Source organism: Motacilla alba, chromosome 1 (genome assembly GCF_015832195.1).
Source record: "Motacilla alba alba isolate MOTALB_02 chromosome 1, Motacilla_alba_V1.0_pri, whole genome shotgun sequence".
Taxonomy (NCBI): Eukaryota; Metazoa; Chordata; class Aves; order Passeriformes; family Motacillidae; genus Motacilla; species Motacilla alba.
The window spans coordinates 51,588,624-51,604,351 of NC_052016.1; the positions used below are offsets into that span (position 1 = coordinate 51,588,624).

Sequence of the window (15,728 nt, forward strand, 5' to 3'; positions counted from 1 at the left end):
TTTGCCAAAGAAAATCTTGGAAGAGTGTAAGTGTCAAAATTTGGCTCTGCTAAACTTAATGAAGCTGATTGCTATTCAAAAGGTATTTCTCCCTATGTTTTCATGCAGCTGACTGTTAAAATACTGTTATTCAGTGTAAATTTTAGTTTACACATCCTCAACAGGCTGCATCTTCCACAACTAATTTACAATCAAAAGCAGTTTTTACCTGCTTATATTAAATCAAGCCACCTGATTTCCTGTCATACACAGCACAGCAAATGAAAAAAAATTATGTCTGCAAGGTGAGCGCTTAATCCAACTACTGTTGAATGGTTAGAAAATAGTGACAAATAAAAATGTTCTAAACCATCCACATCTAGTCAAGAAAAACTGTATGACCATTTACTTCCTTTGTACACATTTCTTTTATTATTCTTTACCTTATGTAGACTAGTACCCCAAAGTTTTGGATTAATTTATTTTGCAGAAATGTACAACAGCAGAATTCCACACAGATGCTCAGCTGGTTTTATTGTCTTACTCTACAGAATCCTGTACACACGGAGAACAGAGACATTTACAGAAAAACATGATTTCTCCTTAGAATACCACTTTTTACAAGACTGCAATTATACAGTAGTCATCTCCTTCCAGCATTGCCTATGTCAGCATATTCTTTTATTCTTGTGAAACAGGCATGTGGTAGAGATCAGTTCTGTCTATAAATATACAGTTTATGTTAGTCCTTCTATGTACAACAAAAGACAAATTACCCCAGCAAAAAGTAATGATACTTATATATCAGTACAGATTTGAACTACAGACCCACTTCTTTAACGAAGCTTACAGTATGAAAAAATAAGGATACCTCTTACCTACTGTAATATTTTTATCTTTTAGTTTCTTGTGGAGTAGTCAGTGATACAAGCATTGCTTGTTTTGTGTAAAATATATTATTCGAAATACCAATCTACTGTCCTTCAAGTTAGAAAAATAGAATTATGTCCTACAGAAATTTTATTGGATTAAAAAGCATATAAAAATATGGACCATCATTTCAGACCATATATGAAATTAGAAATAAAGTAGAAGAAAATGTATAATTATTTTAAAATATATCTTCTGGCTCAGTGAGCCACTTCTGATTTTTCATAAAAAGAGAACAAAGCTTAGTTAGAAATTTCATGGCCAAGGACAAGTTTTGGCTACTGAGTAATAATTCTACATTATTGGTGTGGCTGAAGAAGAGCCAATGGAATATGTTTGCAACCATTTAGTTTAGAGGATGAAGAGTACTGTGGTCACAGCAGGAACAGCTGAAAAATACCAAAAGGGGATGGTAGTTTGACAAAGGCAAAAAGCCTTTCTTACTGGTTTTATTTACTTTGCATGTAAAAAGCCGCCAGTCTGCACAGTGGAGCGGTGCCCCAGCCAAGTGCCCTCTCAGGCTGCCCCAGGTGCTGCTGCCCTGAAGGAGCCCGGTGGCTGCAGGTGCCTCATCCTGAGACCAGCCAAGCAGAGGCAGCTACAGAATTCTAGGACCTCACAAATTGTTTTGGTTATTTTCTCAGTGCTAGGACAACTAAAGATTCAACCTATGAGGTTAATACAGGAAACCAACAAGCTAAATCTTTTTCTATTTTGAATTGTTAAAAGTGTATGTCTTTTAATCCAAATTAACCTGTTTCTAAGACCAGAAATCTGGCCAGTCATGTCAACTGTAACCAAAGCTGTGCTGGTTATGAATCTTCCATGCCTGGAAAGCAGATTTGTATGCTCAGCTTTCTTTCTTTTGGTCGGTTTCTCAGTGCTGTGCCCTGTGTTGAGCTTTTTCTCCTACACTAGAAGTAATTCTGCAACTCACATTGATCACTGCTCTTGCAATGCTCAAAACTCCTGGTGTGGAATCTGCCTCAACAGCACAGCAGAACAAATGCCACCAGGGACATTGTTGCTATGCTTCCCAGGAATGCAGAAAAAGAACATTCATGCAGAATGCACTGTAAAGATTTAAGAGGTTTCATTTTGTGAGGATATTTGTTCAGTGGGAAGGAGTAGCATTATCATGCTTGATAATGAGGAAGATCAGAGAAACAGCAAATTATCAGCAAAGTAACTTCTTGGTTTTCTGTAAAGTTCTGTACGAAAAAGCAGCTCAAGCTAGAATTTATCCATTCCAGCACTGCGTAGCTGGCAGGAACCTAACTACTGCTTGCTGACTCAGAGGAAAGCCATCCCCAGCTTACACTGCCCAAAGCTCCACAGCTGTTTACCTTCTATTATCTGGGGAAGGGATTTTTTAACATTGTTTTTCCCTTCTAAGAGAAACAGGAAAGGTGAAGCCACACATTTAATACAAAAGTCAAATGCTCAGCTAATATACCATACTAACTCCCCTGAAACTAAGGAAGCTGTACCAATTTATAGCAGCACAAGAACGGGCTCAGCATATTCGACATGTTTCTGCCAGCCCAGAAACTACCACGCTATTGTGCCCTCTTAGTACCCCAGTCCCTTCATAGCTCTGATTCTTTATCTATCTCATCTAGGTAATATTCATCATCAGTGGTGGTATCACTGTCTGAGTCCGAGTAAGCGGCTGGGTCTTCCACATAGGTATCAGTCAGCTCTCGGGGGGACGAGGCAGTTGATGACATTTTGCTCCCAGCAGAACTCGAGCTCAGAAGCTCAGCCCTGTTTACAGAAGAGCTCTCTGTATCTCTGAAAGCACCAGGGTTATTAAGTAGACATGGTCTCCATAATCGCCCTTCTGTGAGTGACCTCTTGATATTTTCCAGGAAAGCCAGTTGTTGCTCTTTGCCAAATATACCAAATTCCACAGATGGATACATTAAATTTCTAGTGCTGTAGCATTTCTCATCGTCTGACGCCCAGTTTTCATTCTCATCACAAGACAGCAGCTCTGAGTAAGATTTAAATCTCTTCCCATGTATGCCATCTTTGGGTAGAATGTTGCTTCCTGAGGCAGAGGTCTCAAGGGAATCTCGAGCACAAATGCCCTCAGAGAGGTGACGCTCACGCTGACTTTTCACATGGCTCTTGCGCAACTGATAGCTATTGAGGTTAGCGTTTTCTAAGCCGGCAGGCTGAGAGGTATTTTGACGCTGACCAAGCACTGTCTGGGAAGTCAGGTTTTGCTCTGGACATGTGTCTGCCTGAAAGCAGCTATTTACATAGGTGTTGGAGTTTTTGTCAGTTAACAGTGGCAAGGGAGGAGCACAGGTATGACTTCTAGCTCTTCCTTTCTCTTCATCCAGTGGGTATGAGGTAGTAGCACTGGGAGCGATGGGCTGGCTTTTGCTTTCTAACCCGAGATCAAGTGTTTGGGAATTCTTATTTCTTGTGGTTACTGCTTTATCTGGAAATAGGGTTGTGAGTCTTGGCCTATTTTCCACTTTCACTGCAGTTTTTTGAGGACTGATGGCTTCCTTCTGGGTATATGGACTTGTAAAAGGCCTCCTTTTGCTGTTAACAAGCAAAGAAGGATCATTCTGATTTTCAGTCTTCTTATTACCAGCTGTTCTTGGTCTTGGAGTATTCTTGTCAGAGTTCAGACTGTGATTCTGATTTTCATTGTCCAACTCCAGGAATGGCTGGTGGGAATCCGTTGAAATCAACGAATCAAGGGACATATTGACCTCTAAAGAAGTAGCACTTCCATCATTCTGTGAAAAAATGTTACTTATGTGTGGTTTGGGGGGTAAATTTTTACTTGAAAATTTTCGACTTGTTTTGTAAACAGCTGCCAATTTATTTTTAATTGAAGGTCTGTTTTTCCTTTTTTCTATATCTTTGACTTTGTCTCTTGTGCAGTCAGAGAGAAGCTTGTTCTCCTCTTCTGCACTCTGTGTTATGTTCTGATCTTGTGTAACCCTGGGGACTTTATCTTTAATGTTCAGGTTGCCCTCATTATGTCTCTCTGATCCCTGAAAACCACTGTAAACTCTACCCATATGAGAACTCTGTGAGTTTTGCTCTTTTTTAATTTTTGAATCCTTTACTTCATCTATGCTAGCCACTTTGTCTAGCTGGAGAAATGGATCAGTACTGGAAGCTGTGCTTACCTCAGATGCTTTGCTTGGAGACTCTGGAAGCACTTTGCTACAAAAGTTTGAACCATTCTCTTTTTTTCTTGAACTGTCAGCCCTTAATTGCAGTCCACTAAATTTATTATTACACAGAGGGGTGGTTCGACGTAGGACATCTACTCTCTGTTTAACTTGGGCACTATCCCTGTACACATCTTCCACAGAAGTAAGTGGCACATCAGCATGCTCTGTGTTACCACTCCTTCCAAGGGAACTCTTCTCCCTGGAGCGGAGGAATAAACTGTTCAGATTTTTCTTGTTCACTTTTGGGGGCTGAGTGCAAGTTTCAGAGCTTCCCTTCTGTACAGTATTTTTATTCGTTGAATTAGAATGTAAAGGCTTCTCTAAATGTCTGGCTGGCTTGGGAGGGGTTGATAAAGTGGACATTAGTGGTGTGGTTCTTTGTAAAATTTCCTTCTTTTCTTTTACATGTATTTCTGCCTTTTGGTTGCTTGAAGCATCAGAAATGGCCTTACCTGACTTCGCCACTATTGCAGTGGATTGTGGGCCACCAAAAGAAATTTCTTTTGTCACCACATCAGAAAGTACATTTTCTGCTAATGGAAGACATGCTGAATTATCTTTCTTGTTAGGTACCACACCCACTGACTTCTCAGAGCTAGGGGATAAATGAGAATTCTCTTCTTCACTATCAACAGCAGTTCTTAAATTCTGAGGTGTGACCAGAATTGAAGATACTTGGTCAGAAGAATATGAAGGCACCTCTTTTTCTGAAGGAGTAGGGAAAAAAACATTTGCTAAACTCACATGACCTTCATTTTTCTTGTTTTGTGTTCTTGGTGACTGAGCAGTTTCTTTGGGACAAGGTAAATCTGCATCCTCTGAATTATCTCTAAAGAGGCTACAAAATGTTTTTGAATGCCTCCGTGGTAGTGTGTAATAAATTGAAACTAGTTCATGATACTTGACATGATCTTCATCAACACAAACTGTAAATGTGCTTGTGGTTTTATATTTCTGCAAAAAATTTCCCCCTTCCTTAAAATCTGAAAACACAGAGGATTCTCTTCTACTTAGATGTTTACATCTGTCTGTCAGATCAACTGATGTACTGCTACTTACTGAATCATTACTATTTTTGGTTAAAGGACTGTGGGAATCTTTGTTACTTATGGCAGCATTTAATGATGCTGATGTTAAAAAGGAACATTTTGGGTCTAAACAAGACACATCTCTTTGATTAGAATGAGAGGTGTCAGCTCTATGCAGAGTTTCAGACCTTAAACAATCGTATGTTGCTCTGCTTTCTCTAGGTAAAGAGATGGGCGTCTCTGACATAATACTACCAGCAATGCTAGCTGATTTTCTAGGCAAAGTGTAATAAATAACAAGGGGATCAGAAGATCTGGAGCTGTTTCTGCCAGGGGAGCCAGTAATGCTACAGCTACTGGTATGTCTTGGTGAGCTGTCTTGCTTGTGAAACCTTCTGATACAAGGTGAAGTGCTCCTCATTTTTTCAGTTCCTTTCTCAAGGCAAAAATAACTTAAACTATTTTCAGAGGTATTGGGTTCTCCATCAAAGCTACGCATATAAATATTTCCAGAATTTCCATTTTGTGGAGAACTAGTAGTGAATTGTCCATTACAGTCCTTAGTAACTAAAGTGCTTGCATTTTGCAGTGCTCTCTGTGAAATCTGTTTGCTAACACTTGTCCTACTCACTTCAGCTGTTTTCCCCCCTTCTGCTTGAGATTCAGTAACAGTGCAATTTACCGAAGAGCTAGTTAGTGTTCCTAAGCATTTAGCATTGTCTTTATGAGAAAGTGCTTGCGGAGAGTTTTGTGAGGAACTAGATGAGAGCTCAGGAGGACAGGACAACATGTCTTGACAGCTTGCTAATTTTTCAGTGGATAGAGCCGAAGTTACATTCAGTAATGAGGAGTGTCTTTTTGGAGTAGCTTTGTTAAGGGCTTCTACACTCCAACTATCCCGTTTGATGCTCTCTCTTTGTGCTTCACAATGCAGATTATGTTCCCATTCTTTCTGACTTGGAAGAAAAGGTTCCTTTCTGCTCCCATCAGCTGGAAAAATACAGGGAGACTGACTGAACACACTATTGGGTGGGCAATCATTTTCCTTCATTTCTACATTTCTTTTTTCACCATCTGATGTATAAATTTTTGCAGTATCTCCTCTGGCAGTGGCTTGGGGTTGTCTCTTTGATGTCATTGTGTTAAAGAGAGACACATCTCTTTGCCACATGGCAGAAGCAGGGCTGTTAGGGGAAAAACTCCGTGCGTTGATGTAGCTTGTATCTGCTTGTTGAGGAACTGATGGTAACAGCGTGTCTTCATCTGGCTGTTTCACACCTTCAGCCTTTTCCAGGTGTGTAAAGTCTGCCTTTGTACTCCTTTGGGTAACAACAACTGAATTCCTGTTCAGTCTTGTAGGTTCTGGTTGGTCCTTTGAATTGGGAAAGACTGACTCATCAGTTCTGATACCAGATGAAGAAACAGAAGAGGTACAACTTAGCCAAGGCTGACAGCCCTCAGTGAATTCTGAAAAATTTCTGTTTGCACCTCTTGTCATCCTTTTGATACTTGTATTTTCTGGAGAGTACATGTGAAAATCATTCTGCAGGCGCTGTGAACCAAACTTGGCATTCTTTGCATGTGCCCACTGGTGGTCATTTAAATTAGCCATAAATGCTTCAAAGCTGGCATCAGGAGAAATAAACACATCATCACTGTAACACTGAGGAATATCAGCCCAAGAAGGATAGCTGTCTTTTCTTCCATAAGAATTTTTTTGGTTTGCATACAGCTTGCCATGAGAAGAGGTATAGTAGGATCTAGAGAGATTATTTTCTGATTTGTATAAAGGATAGTTTTCCCAGTTATCAAAGGGCAATGGAGAAGTAGCTTTGTCAGGGCAACTAACTCTACTAAAGCAATTACTGCTTGAAATAGATCTTCTATAGTGGTGTTTTGAGTGGTAACTCGGGTATTTCTTAGTTTCTTGTAAAGAGCTGGGATATCTACCATGGTCTGTAGCATGAAACTCCATCAGTGATTGAGTTCTAAACATTGTTTCTGGAGTTTGTTCTGAAGAGTCTGGTGTGTTGTTCCATACAATGGAAGACAGAGGAATTCTCTTTGGGTTCTGTCGACCAAACCTGGGTACAAAACCATTCTTGCTCTCCCTTGCCAATGGATGCTGCAAACTAGATGCTGAGAGCTGATCAGAAGATACTGATGATGGGCATCTCCGAAGGGAACACACAGAGTAACTTCTGCCAGCTGTATCCCTGTTCATACAAGCCTTGTGCCTGAATCCGCTGTTGTGTGTTACGGAAGGAGGGTATAAGCTCCCTTCTGAAGACCGTCCGAAAGAAACCGCAGACAGCCTCCTGCGGTGCAGACGAGGATTTCCATCGACTGCATCACCATAACTGAAATCTTCTTGAAAGGCTGTTTGGTGCCAGTTTATATATGCACTGTGTAACTTCCTTGGTCTGATGAAAATCTTGTGTTCATCTTTGGCCCTTAGTGTTCTCATTCCATCTGGGAAAAATGTGCTAGGCATGTCACTCCAGTCATTTCTCTGTTGCGCCCTACTAACAGTCTGCCTCTTTAAAGTAGGGAATGCGCTACTGCTTTGGACATTTGATACACTGCTTGTAGAAACAATCCTGTCCAAAGGGTCTTGGGTTTGTTCCTGGGCCAGCTGGTCATCCAGATCACTTAGAACTGCACAGGAAAAAAAAAAAAAGATACTTGGTTTTGTTTTCTTTAATAATCTTCTGACTGCTTATGTGAAAAAGTTTCATGTACTATATTAATAATCAGAACAGGCTTTAAAAGAAGTCAGCATCTCAGCATTCAAAACCCTTCCCAAACCAAACATTCTTCCTCCGTAGGACTTTTCAGCAGTCACTCATTATGACTACAAGAAAAAAAAATGCTCTCCTCCATGACTGCTCTTTATGTAAATGTTAGTCTTTATGCTATTTGAAAGGAGAACAAAACAATTTGAAGTCTGAGTTCTCACTCACTGTATGTGTGTGTGTGCGTGTGGGTGCATAAACCTTCTAAATATAGTCTGTAAGCACAAAAATCCCTGAAAAGAATTCACTAGGCAAACACAGACCTTTCTGTGTGTTCACAAAGCACGGTTATGACATAACTATAAGAAAACAAAATCCTGCAAACCATCTAACAAGCATATTCAGTAGTCTGGCATGTCCACTGTTTATTTCATTCATAAAATAAGTGCTCTTCTGAATTGTATGAGCACTGAAAATGGCATTTTCTGGATAAGAAATGGTAATTAAATAGTTAGGAAGCTGTGATTCAATCTAGCAACAAATATGTATTTATATAAATATATATAGGCAACCTCATGAACTGGAATTAAACACTGTGTAGCTCAATTAACCAAGATATTCAGTCAGAAGACTGAGAGCAATGTATTGAAGCTGTTTTTATTGTCAAAAGCAATTATGCCTTTGTTAACTACACATAATATACGATGGATATGATTGTTTTGTTACAGAATTTCCTAATCCACTTAAATACAAAAGACTGAGTGATCAGTCATTACAGACCTGTGCTAACACTACAAAAGCATTAAGAAAGCATTGATAAATATGTATAGTTGGAATAAAATGTGATCCAAAAGTAGTAAAATTCTCCATTTTTCCTAAGTTTCTCTTCAGCACACAAATAGAAGACTCCTGAGAAACCCAGCTTAGAACAAGAAAAAAGATGAGTTGTTTCTGAGTCTTCCATTGGGAAGACATGAGCCAAGCTGAAAAAGCTGAAATGAACCTGCAACTCTTCACTGGGGGTATAAAAAGGCTGCCAGAAAACTAACTGAATGCCATAATGCCTCTTGCTTCTGTGGTTTGTGGCTTTACAGTTTATAAAACCAGGCCAAAGAATTCATCATGATCAAAATTATGCATGCAGGAAACTGGGATAGAATTCTCACGTAACCATATAGCTGCATCTAAAGGGTGCAGTATGGGCTCCCAGCAGAAACAGCAGAGAGAATTGTGCACAGTTACATGGGATTCTTCTGAACTGTATGAGATGAAATGCACTCTAAGAGTGATCACTGACATCTTCTGAAGTCAGTGTTGGAGTAGACATTCTGCTGTCAGACAAAGACAACACAAAGTAGCCACTCTGCTAGAAATGAGCCATTTTTTACAGCCTGTGCTTTTGCAGAAAATTCTCTCAAACCACAGTCACTCCTGGTAGCAATACTATCAAACAATACCAAAATAGGGACACACACTTACCACTGAAAATCTCCTTCTCTAGCTGTTCATTCCATTCCAGTGTACTTTTCTCCATTGTTTCATTTTGGTTTGTATCAAAAGATTGACCACTTGTTTCAGTTGACATTGGGGAATTACACATTTCAGCCTGTTAAAAATTGTAAGGTAACCTGGTTTCAGTTCTACATGTGGGTTCAAATCACATTTCACATATCACATCACAAACTGTGTCACAAATTCCGGAGGTGAGCAAGCTCTGTCAGTCCATTAAATAATGTATTATTAAAATACACAAGTGAGGGTTGTAAAATTGCAGGCAGTTTATGGACTTCTACACATATAATAAGAAGAATTACTCATCTTGTCCTCATCCTGTAGCATGCTTTGGATAAGGGCATAGTTTAGTTATTTTATCCTAATGTGTCCTTCTTGCATTGTATCTCTCAATTTAGTTTTCCACAATCACTTCTTCCTTGACCAGCATAATTTAAAATTCACCCACTGACCTCCCAACAGAGATTTAATAATTTAAGACTACAGTCCATTTTCTTATAGGAAGACAGCACTTAGTGGTAAAAGTGGGGAAAATGTCATTCTGTTCCCCATCTGTGTTTGGATTACATGTTAAACTGAGAGGTTCTATCCCACCCATATATCACTAAGCTCATAGTCTCAGATGGTGGAAGTGCAGATGACTGTTTATTTTAGCTGAATTATTTTAGCTGAAGCTCTTCCTCCTTTTTTCAAAAAATCCCACCCTACTACTTTTTCAGTTCACCATATTCATAATATTTTACTCGTCTAGCTATAATCTAGCTTTATATAATATGTTTCTATAACAGACAGTAATCTCTGATAAGATCTTTGCTCAGTCATATATTAATATATATTATCTCTTTGGTTTTGAAATATGAGAGAAGGGAGGTGGCCAGTTTATATCCTCTGTGCCTTTGATTATACACTTGTATACCCTCTTAGTCCCCTCGGTGGTTATGCCACCCAATTGAAGATGAGGAAAAACATGTTAGTAATACAGGGTAATGAAATAATTAAGATAGAAAATATAATCCTTGGAAGAAAATCTGATATTTCAACAGCATGCACTTAAATTAGATCCGAAATAAATCTGTTTTACCCTTAAAATGAGCTTGTACTTATAAAACGGAACATCCATCCATCCATCCATCCATCCATCCATCCATCCATCCATCCATCCATCCATCCATCCATCAAAAAAAAAAGAAAAAGGAATTCCTACTTCAAAATTTACATTTACATGGTAACTCTGTGCATGGAAATGTTGCACAAGAGGTTCTAGATGACTGCCTGCCCAGGCCAGCTACTCTTTTTCATCCTTGTACAAATGAAGTGAAACAAAGTAAATAGTTAGATTATTGTTTAGTGTGAGTTTTGATCTATTTACAGGTTGGTTACAGTTGCCAAGATATGTGAAGGTCCTGACCTCGGAAAATATCCATGCAATTAGTTTGTCATTATGAGAGAACTGAAATCCGGCAGAGCTAGATGTAGGGCCTAGCTAGGAAAGCTTTGGATTTTAACAGACAAGCTCAGTCTACTACATGCAACAAGTTCACAACACAGACATTTTACTCAGCATTTAAAACTGCAAGAATTCTATTTAAACATGTTAAAGCAACAGCCTACACCAAGGGGACTAATTTTTGAAAAATCTGTATTTAAACATTGCAGACAAGAAATTGATAAGCTACTTACCGATGCCATTTCTTCCACTTTTGAGGGTGGGCTAGCAGAACTGTCATATCTGTAGGCAGAGGGATTTAAATGTTGATTTTGAAAAGGAATTTACTGTAATTTCACCAGGTAGCAAATATCCAGCAGCTTCTCAATTTCACAACTATTTAGAAGCATCTGAAAAAAACTAGCTCTATGAAGAATTCATCCTTACCTCCCTCCCTGCCAATATCCTGCAAAAAGAAAGTGCTCGGAAAATGTACCATTCAGTTTGGCCTTGTCAGCTTGCAAACTTCATAACTGCACAGCCAAAAATGAACTCAACCTACTGACATCTCAGTGTCTGAAGCAGAGTTGTTTCAATCTGGCATTATGGTAAGATGGTATTTGTTCTTTTTCCAAACAACAATAATTTAGTAGGTACTAGTCATAGCCTAAGTTATATACTTGTTAAGTTCTGACTGGTTTGCATCTGCAATTCTATTGTTTTTCCTCTTCCGTTTCACCCTACTCAGATGCAGAGCTGTGCTCTGTCCCTGCAAAGGAGGAGAGACAGACAGCAGATTGGTTTTGGTGTGAACTTTGGAACTTGATGCTATTCACCCAAAACAGCCTTTATTTACCAATTTTTAAGACATGGTAGAAGGCTCATCTGCTTTCCTAAGCTATTTAAGGCTGCAAGGGCTCGGCAGAGAACTGGCTCGAGTGCCCGTGAGTAACGCTGTGGTTAGAACAAGCCGAGAAGCCCTGAACATAAAAAGTACTCTGTTTGATGGGGTGACTTGCAGACAAATACAAAACAAATGAAAGAAACAAGAAGAAGACTAGACGTCACTGAGTCTATTCAAGTCTGCCGATCCTTACTTTACAACTAAGCAAACCCAGTCCCTTCAAAAGCCCTGAAGGAAATGTTGTTCAGCCTGTGCTGATTGCCAATTCTTCCTCGTCTCAGAAACTGTTTTTTTCCCAGGAAGTTAATTCTTGGGAGAAAATGAAGTAGGGAAAGATGGTTCTGCTCAGTCCTGTTTGTCTCAAAGTCTTTTTGAATGACCTTGTTCTTAGGCTCTTAAAGCCTCCCTGTGCTCAGGTAGACTACTTTATTGTGCTTCAACAGCAAGTATAAACCAGCTTGTTGGCAAGTTCTTTGTGGCCCAGCCTTTCCTCCTGAAGTGCTTTGTCATTTGTTTGCAATGTGCTTGCAGGCAGGGAAGAACAGTTGAAAGGTGCAATTTGTTTTTGCTTCTGTAATTGTGAACTGTAAAACCAGGATTCCTCTCTGACATGGGGTCCAACTGAAACCAAACAAGCCTGTTGACTTCAGCGGGCTTAGGATTTGGCTAGACAGTCTGAATCTGAAATTCCTAATTTTTCCTCGTAGCTCTGAATAAAAACAGCCATTAAATCAGGGGGTTACCTCCCCCTTTGAATTAAGTTTACAGAACCAGAACTCAGAGATGTATGTAGCTTTTCCTTTAAACTTAAATAAAGTTGTGTTTTAATGCTTCTAAAACAAATTAAGAACGAAACTTACATTTCAGAGCTTTTACAATTATTTCCTGCAAATTAAGTTCAGTAAAATCCCGTGGCTTAGCAAGTTACCTTAGTTTTACTTATATGCATAACAAAAATGCAAATGCTTTGTTAGAGGCTTTCTTCTTCAGCTTTACTGTGCAAAGCCACTTTTTGGCAAAGCCCAAGAGAGCAAAGCTCTCCCCACTTGAAGTTGTATTAATTGCTCCTTGCAATGAACCTACGTGAAGTAGACGTGTTAGTTAGAAATGTCAGTTAGAAATGTCTTCTGATAGTCTAGGCAAAATTTAAATTTTCATTTACACCTCTGGCACTATTCTAAATTCATCTGTGTCTTTATTGTCACTGTTCTCTCAGAAATAACTGGTCATTGCATCCTCCTTTATTTTTCTCCCTGCTAACTTACACTGACAAGGTTATTTTAATATTTTCCCTATGCCAATCTCTCAATTTCCCAAACTGCCTTATTAGTTTCTATGAACTGTTTTAAATTTTCCAGCACTTCAAAATTAAAGTTTTTCTTACTTTCAGAGAAATACTGCCTAATTTTAGGAAACAGTAATTCAGTTTCTTTTTTGGTTAACAACACTGAGCAATGTTTACATTATTTTGCACACAATGCATATACCCATACTTGTAAATATTGTCTATTATTCATAAACAGGAAAGAAGCTAAATTGATGTTCAAGTTCAGAAATTTTTGCCATCTGGAAAATACTCCTCAGTATGGAAAATGAGAAATTATATTTTCCATTTTTCCACTTACATACATATGTCATCTTTTTAATGACAACCAAATGGAAGATTAAAAGTAAAATATGACTATCGCTACTGGTAACAATATTAAAAATCCATTAATTAAAATCTGCTGTGAATTAGTATTTCCAAAGAGGCAAGGCACCTGTCCTCCCCAGGCTACCACCAAGCTGTCTAATGTCAGTATAATCCATTTTCTTCAATACTATTCTTATCAGTGCTACATAAAAAGCCAACTAAAAACCAAACACGTAACTCACATATGCTGAAAACACAACTAAACAGCATTTTTATCCAGAATGAATCACACTTACGTATATAGAAAATAGAAAATAGTAAGGATGAATTCAAGAACACTGACACCTTTGAACCGAAAGTGATCAAACTGCCTTCAGACTACAGTTACAAACCTTTTATTAGCATCTTCTGTACGTCCATGTGAGCGCACTCCTTCCTGCAGCATCCATAATTAATTCCCGCAGTAGAACACCACCGCAGCTGCTGAAACTGTCTCTCCAGAACTGAAAGGCCCCTCTAACCAGCCATTAATGTTTAGCCATTGAAAAGCTTCTGCCAGTTAGGCTTACTTACAGGATTTACAGTGCTGCGTCCTATAGTGTTTCACTAGCTCTCCAAAATAACTCTACCTGGTGAGAGGCAGATTATTTCAGTGCTTTGCCTATGCATAAAGCAAACCACATGCCACGGCAACACCTAGAAGAGGGTGGGGGAAGTTTTCAACAGAGAGGCGTGACTAGAAAATGTAGCAATCAGCTCAGTTACACGTCAGGATTGACTTGTTTATTTTTCAAGTTATGCTCGGTCAGAAATCAAAGGCATCTGAGCCTGAGATATGATAGATTTTCCATGGAAAAGCCAGATATACACACACAAGAAAAGCTGATCTAATGAGTAGGCACAGTTTGGGATTTTTGCCTCCTTAAATTAAGAAATCATTTCAGTGCTTAGATTCTACAGCAAAGCCTCGACCTTCGTGTGTGCATTGGCTACCTCACTGTGCACCAGGATAAAGCACCCTTGAAACCTGATTCTCAGTTACACAAGTGTCCCTTTATTCTTCAGGGAAGACTGTGGCCCAGCGTTTCTGTGTTCCAGGATAAGGGGCATTACCAGGTCACAAGAAAGAGGAAGGAGAAGATGACAGGTATGGAACAGTGTTAACACTGCATATTCTATGTTGTGTTGTTCTGTAAGAGAATATTGTTACCAGTGAAAATCCACAAAGTTAACCCTCAAAGCCTCTACTTAAACCTCTCCTTAAATCTCCTGCTTTCATACAAACACTCCACAATAGCAAGCTGCTCTGTTACAAAACCTACGTATCAGACTAATCATAATTTTTTTAGAGGCTTGCATTCCCTGTCATTGTTTATTACAGCTGTTTTATTACATCACGCCAGCAGGGAGCCCCAGGCACAGACCACAATACCAATCTGAGACACACTGAGCAAAAATCAGCTTTTTGTACCAAAGATCTTGCATCTTTGTACTTGGATTTCACAGCACTGCACAATGCATCTCTACCTGTGATTGCCAGTCCCAAGCATACCCTAAGATGCACACAAGAATAGTAAGACTTCACGCACATGTTGCTGACATACGGCCACACAGGACAAAAGTTAAGAGAGATCAGGCAGCCTAACCAGCTTGACTGTAGCTTTCCCCCACCCCTTTTCCTCTGAACAGAAGCTTCAACCCTGGGAATGGCAAAGGAGAAGGATGCTCTTCAAACAGCAGCTCCAGAGCTGAGTATGAGACCAACTTTGCTTCAGATTCAAAAACCAAAGTAAACCCAACCAACCAAAGTACTGAAACCAAAACACTGACAAAGCACAGAAGGCAGAAAGGCCAAGAGCTGTCTGGTTTGCCTGGCTGGAGCTAAAGCTGCAGGGCTGCCTCTAAGCTGCCTCTGGGCTAGAAATGGTGGGAACTGATGCAGCAGAGCTGCCTGGGGCTGGTACTCTCTGCCATGACTGGGGAAAGCTATGCTTTCCTATTGTATCACAGCCATAGGGCACCAGATCCCCGTGCACCTTACACCGCGTCCTCTCGAGAGGGAATGAAACAGGATGCAGCTGCTCCAAAGTCTACAGTCTTTCAAATACTTTAAGTCTTTATGCAAAACCTGAGCAAAATAGGTTTAGCCAAGAGACTCTACCTACTACTTGTGATTAGTCCTCTTTCTTCTGACACAATACAGATAATCTCTCATTACAGGACCAAATCAAATCACAATCTTCCCCATGAGGTAAAAAGCAAGAGACTGAAAAAAAATTTAACAAAATTTTCTAAAACTTTAGAACTCTGTTCTAAACCACAGAACAATTCATATACTTTTTTAAAACTGGAAATAATGTATGTTCTCATTATAG

The 15,728-nt window shown here is 39.4% G+C and overlaps 1 protein-coding gene across 4 annotated transcripts in view; it reads right to left on the reverse strand.

Moving 5' to 3' along the window:
- EXPH5 (exophilin 5) overlaps positions 1–15,728 on the reverse strand; it is a 37,574-nt gene continuing 21,846 nt past the window's right edge. For 2 of the 4 annotated variants that reach the window (XM_038148165.1, XM_038148174.1), the window contains 3 exons: positions 11,071–11,119; positions 9,358–9,484; positions 1–7,801 (listed from right to left, as the gene is read on the reverse strand). In XM_038148165.1, coding sequence (XP_038004093.1) covers positions 2,499–7,801; positions 9,358–9,484; positions 11,071–11,119 — 5,479 coding nt within the window. In that variant the 3' untranslated portion in view covers positions 1–2,498. Of the gene's footprint in view, positions 7,802–9,357; positions 9,485–11,070; positions 11,120–13,745; positions 14,048–15,728 lie in introns of those variants that run through there. The other 2 variants (XM_038148192.1, XM_038148183.1) reach the window with 2 other exon arrangements.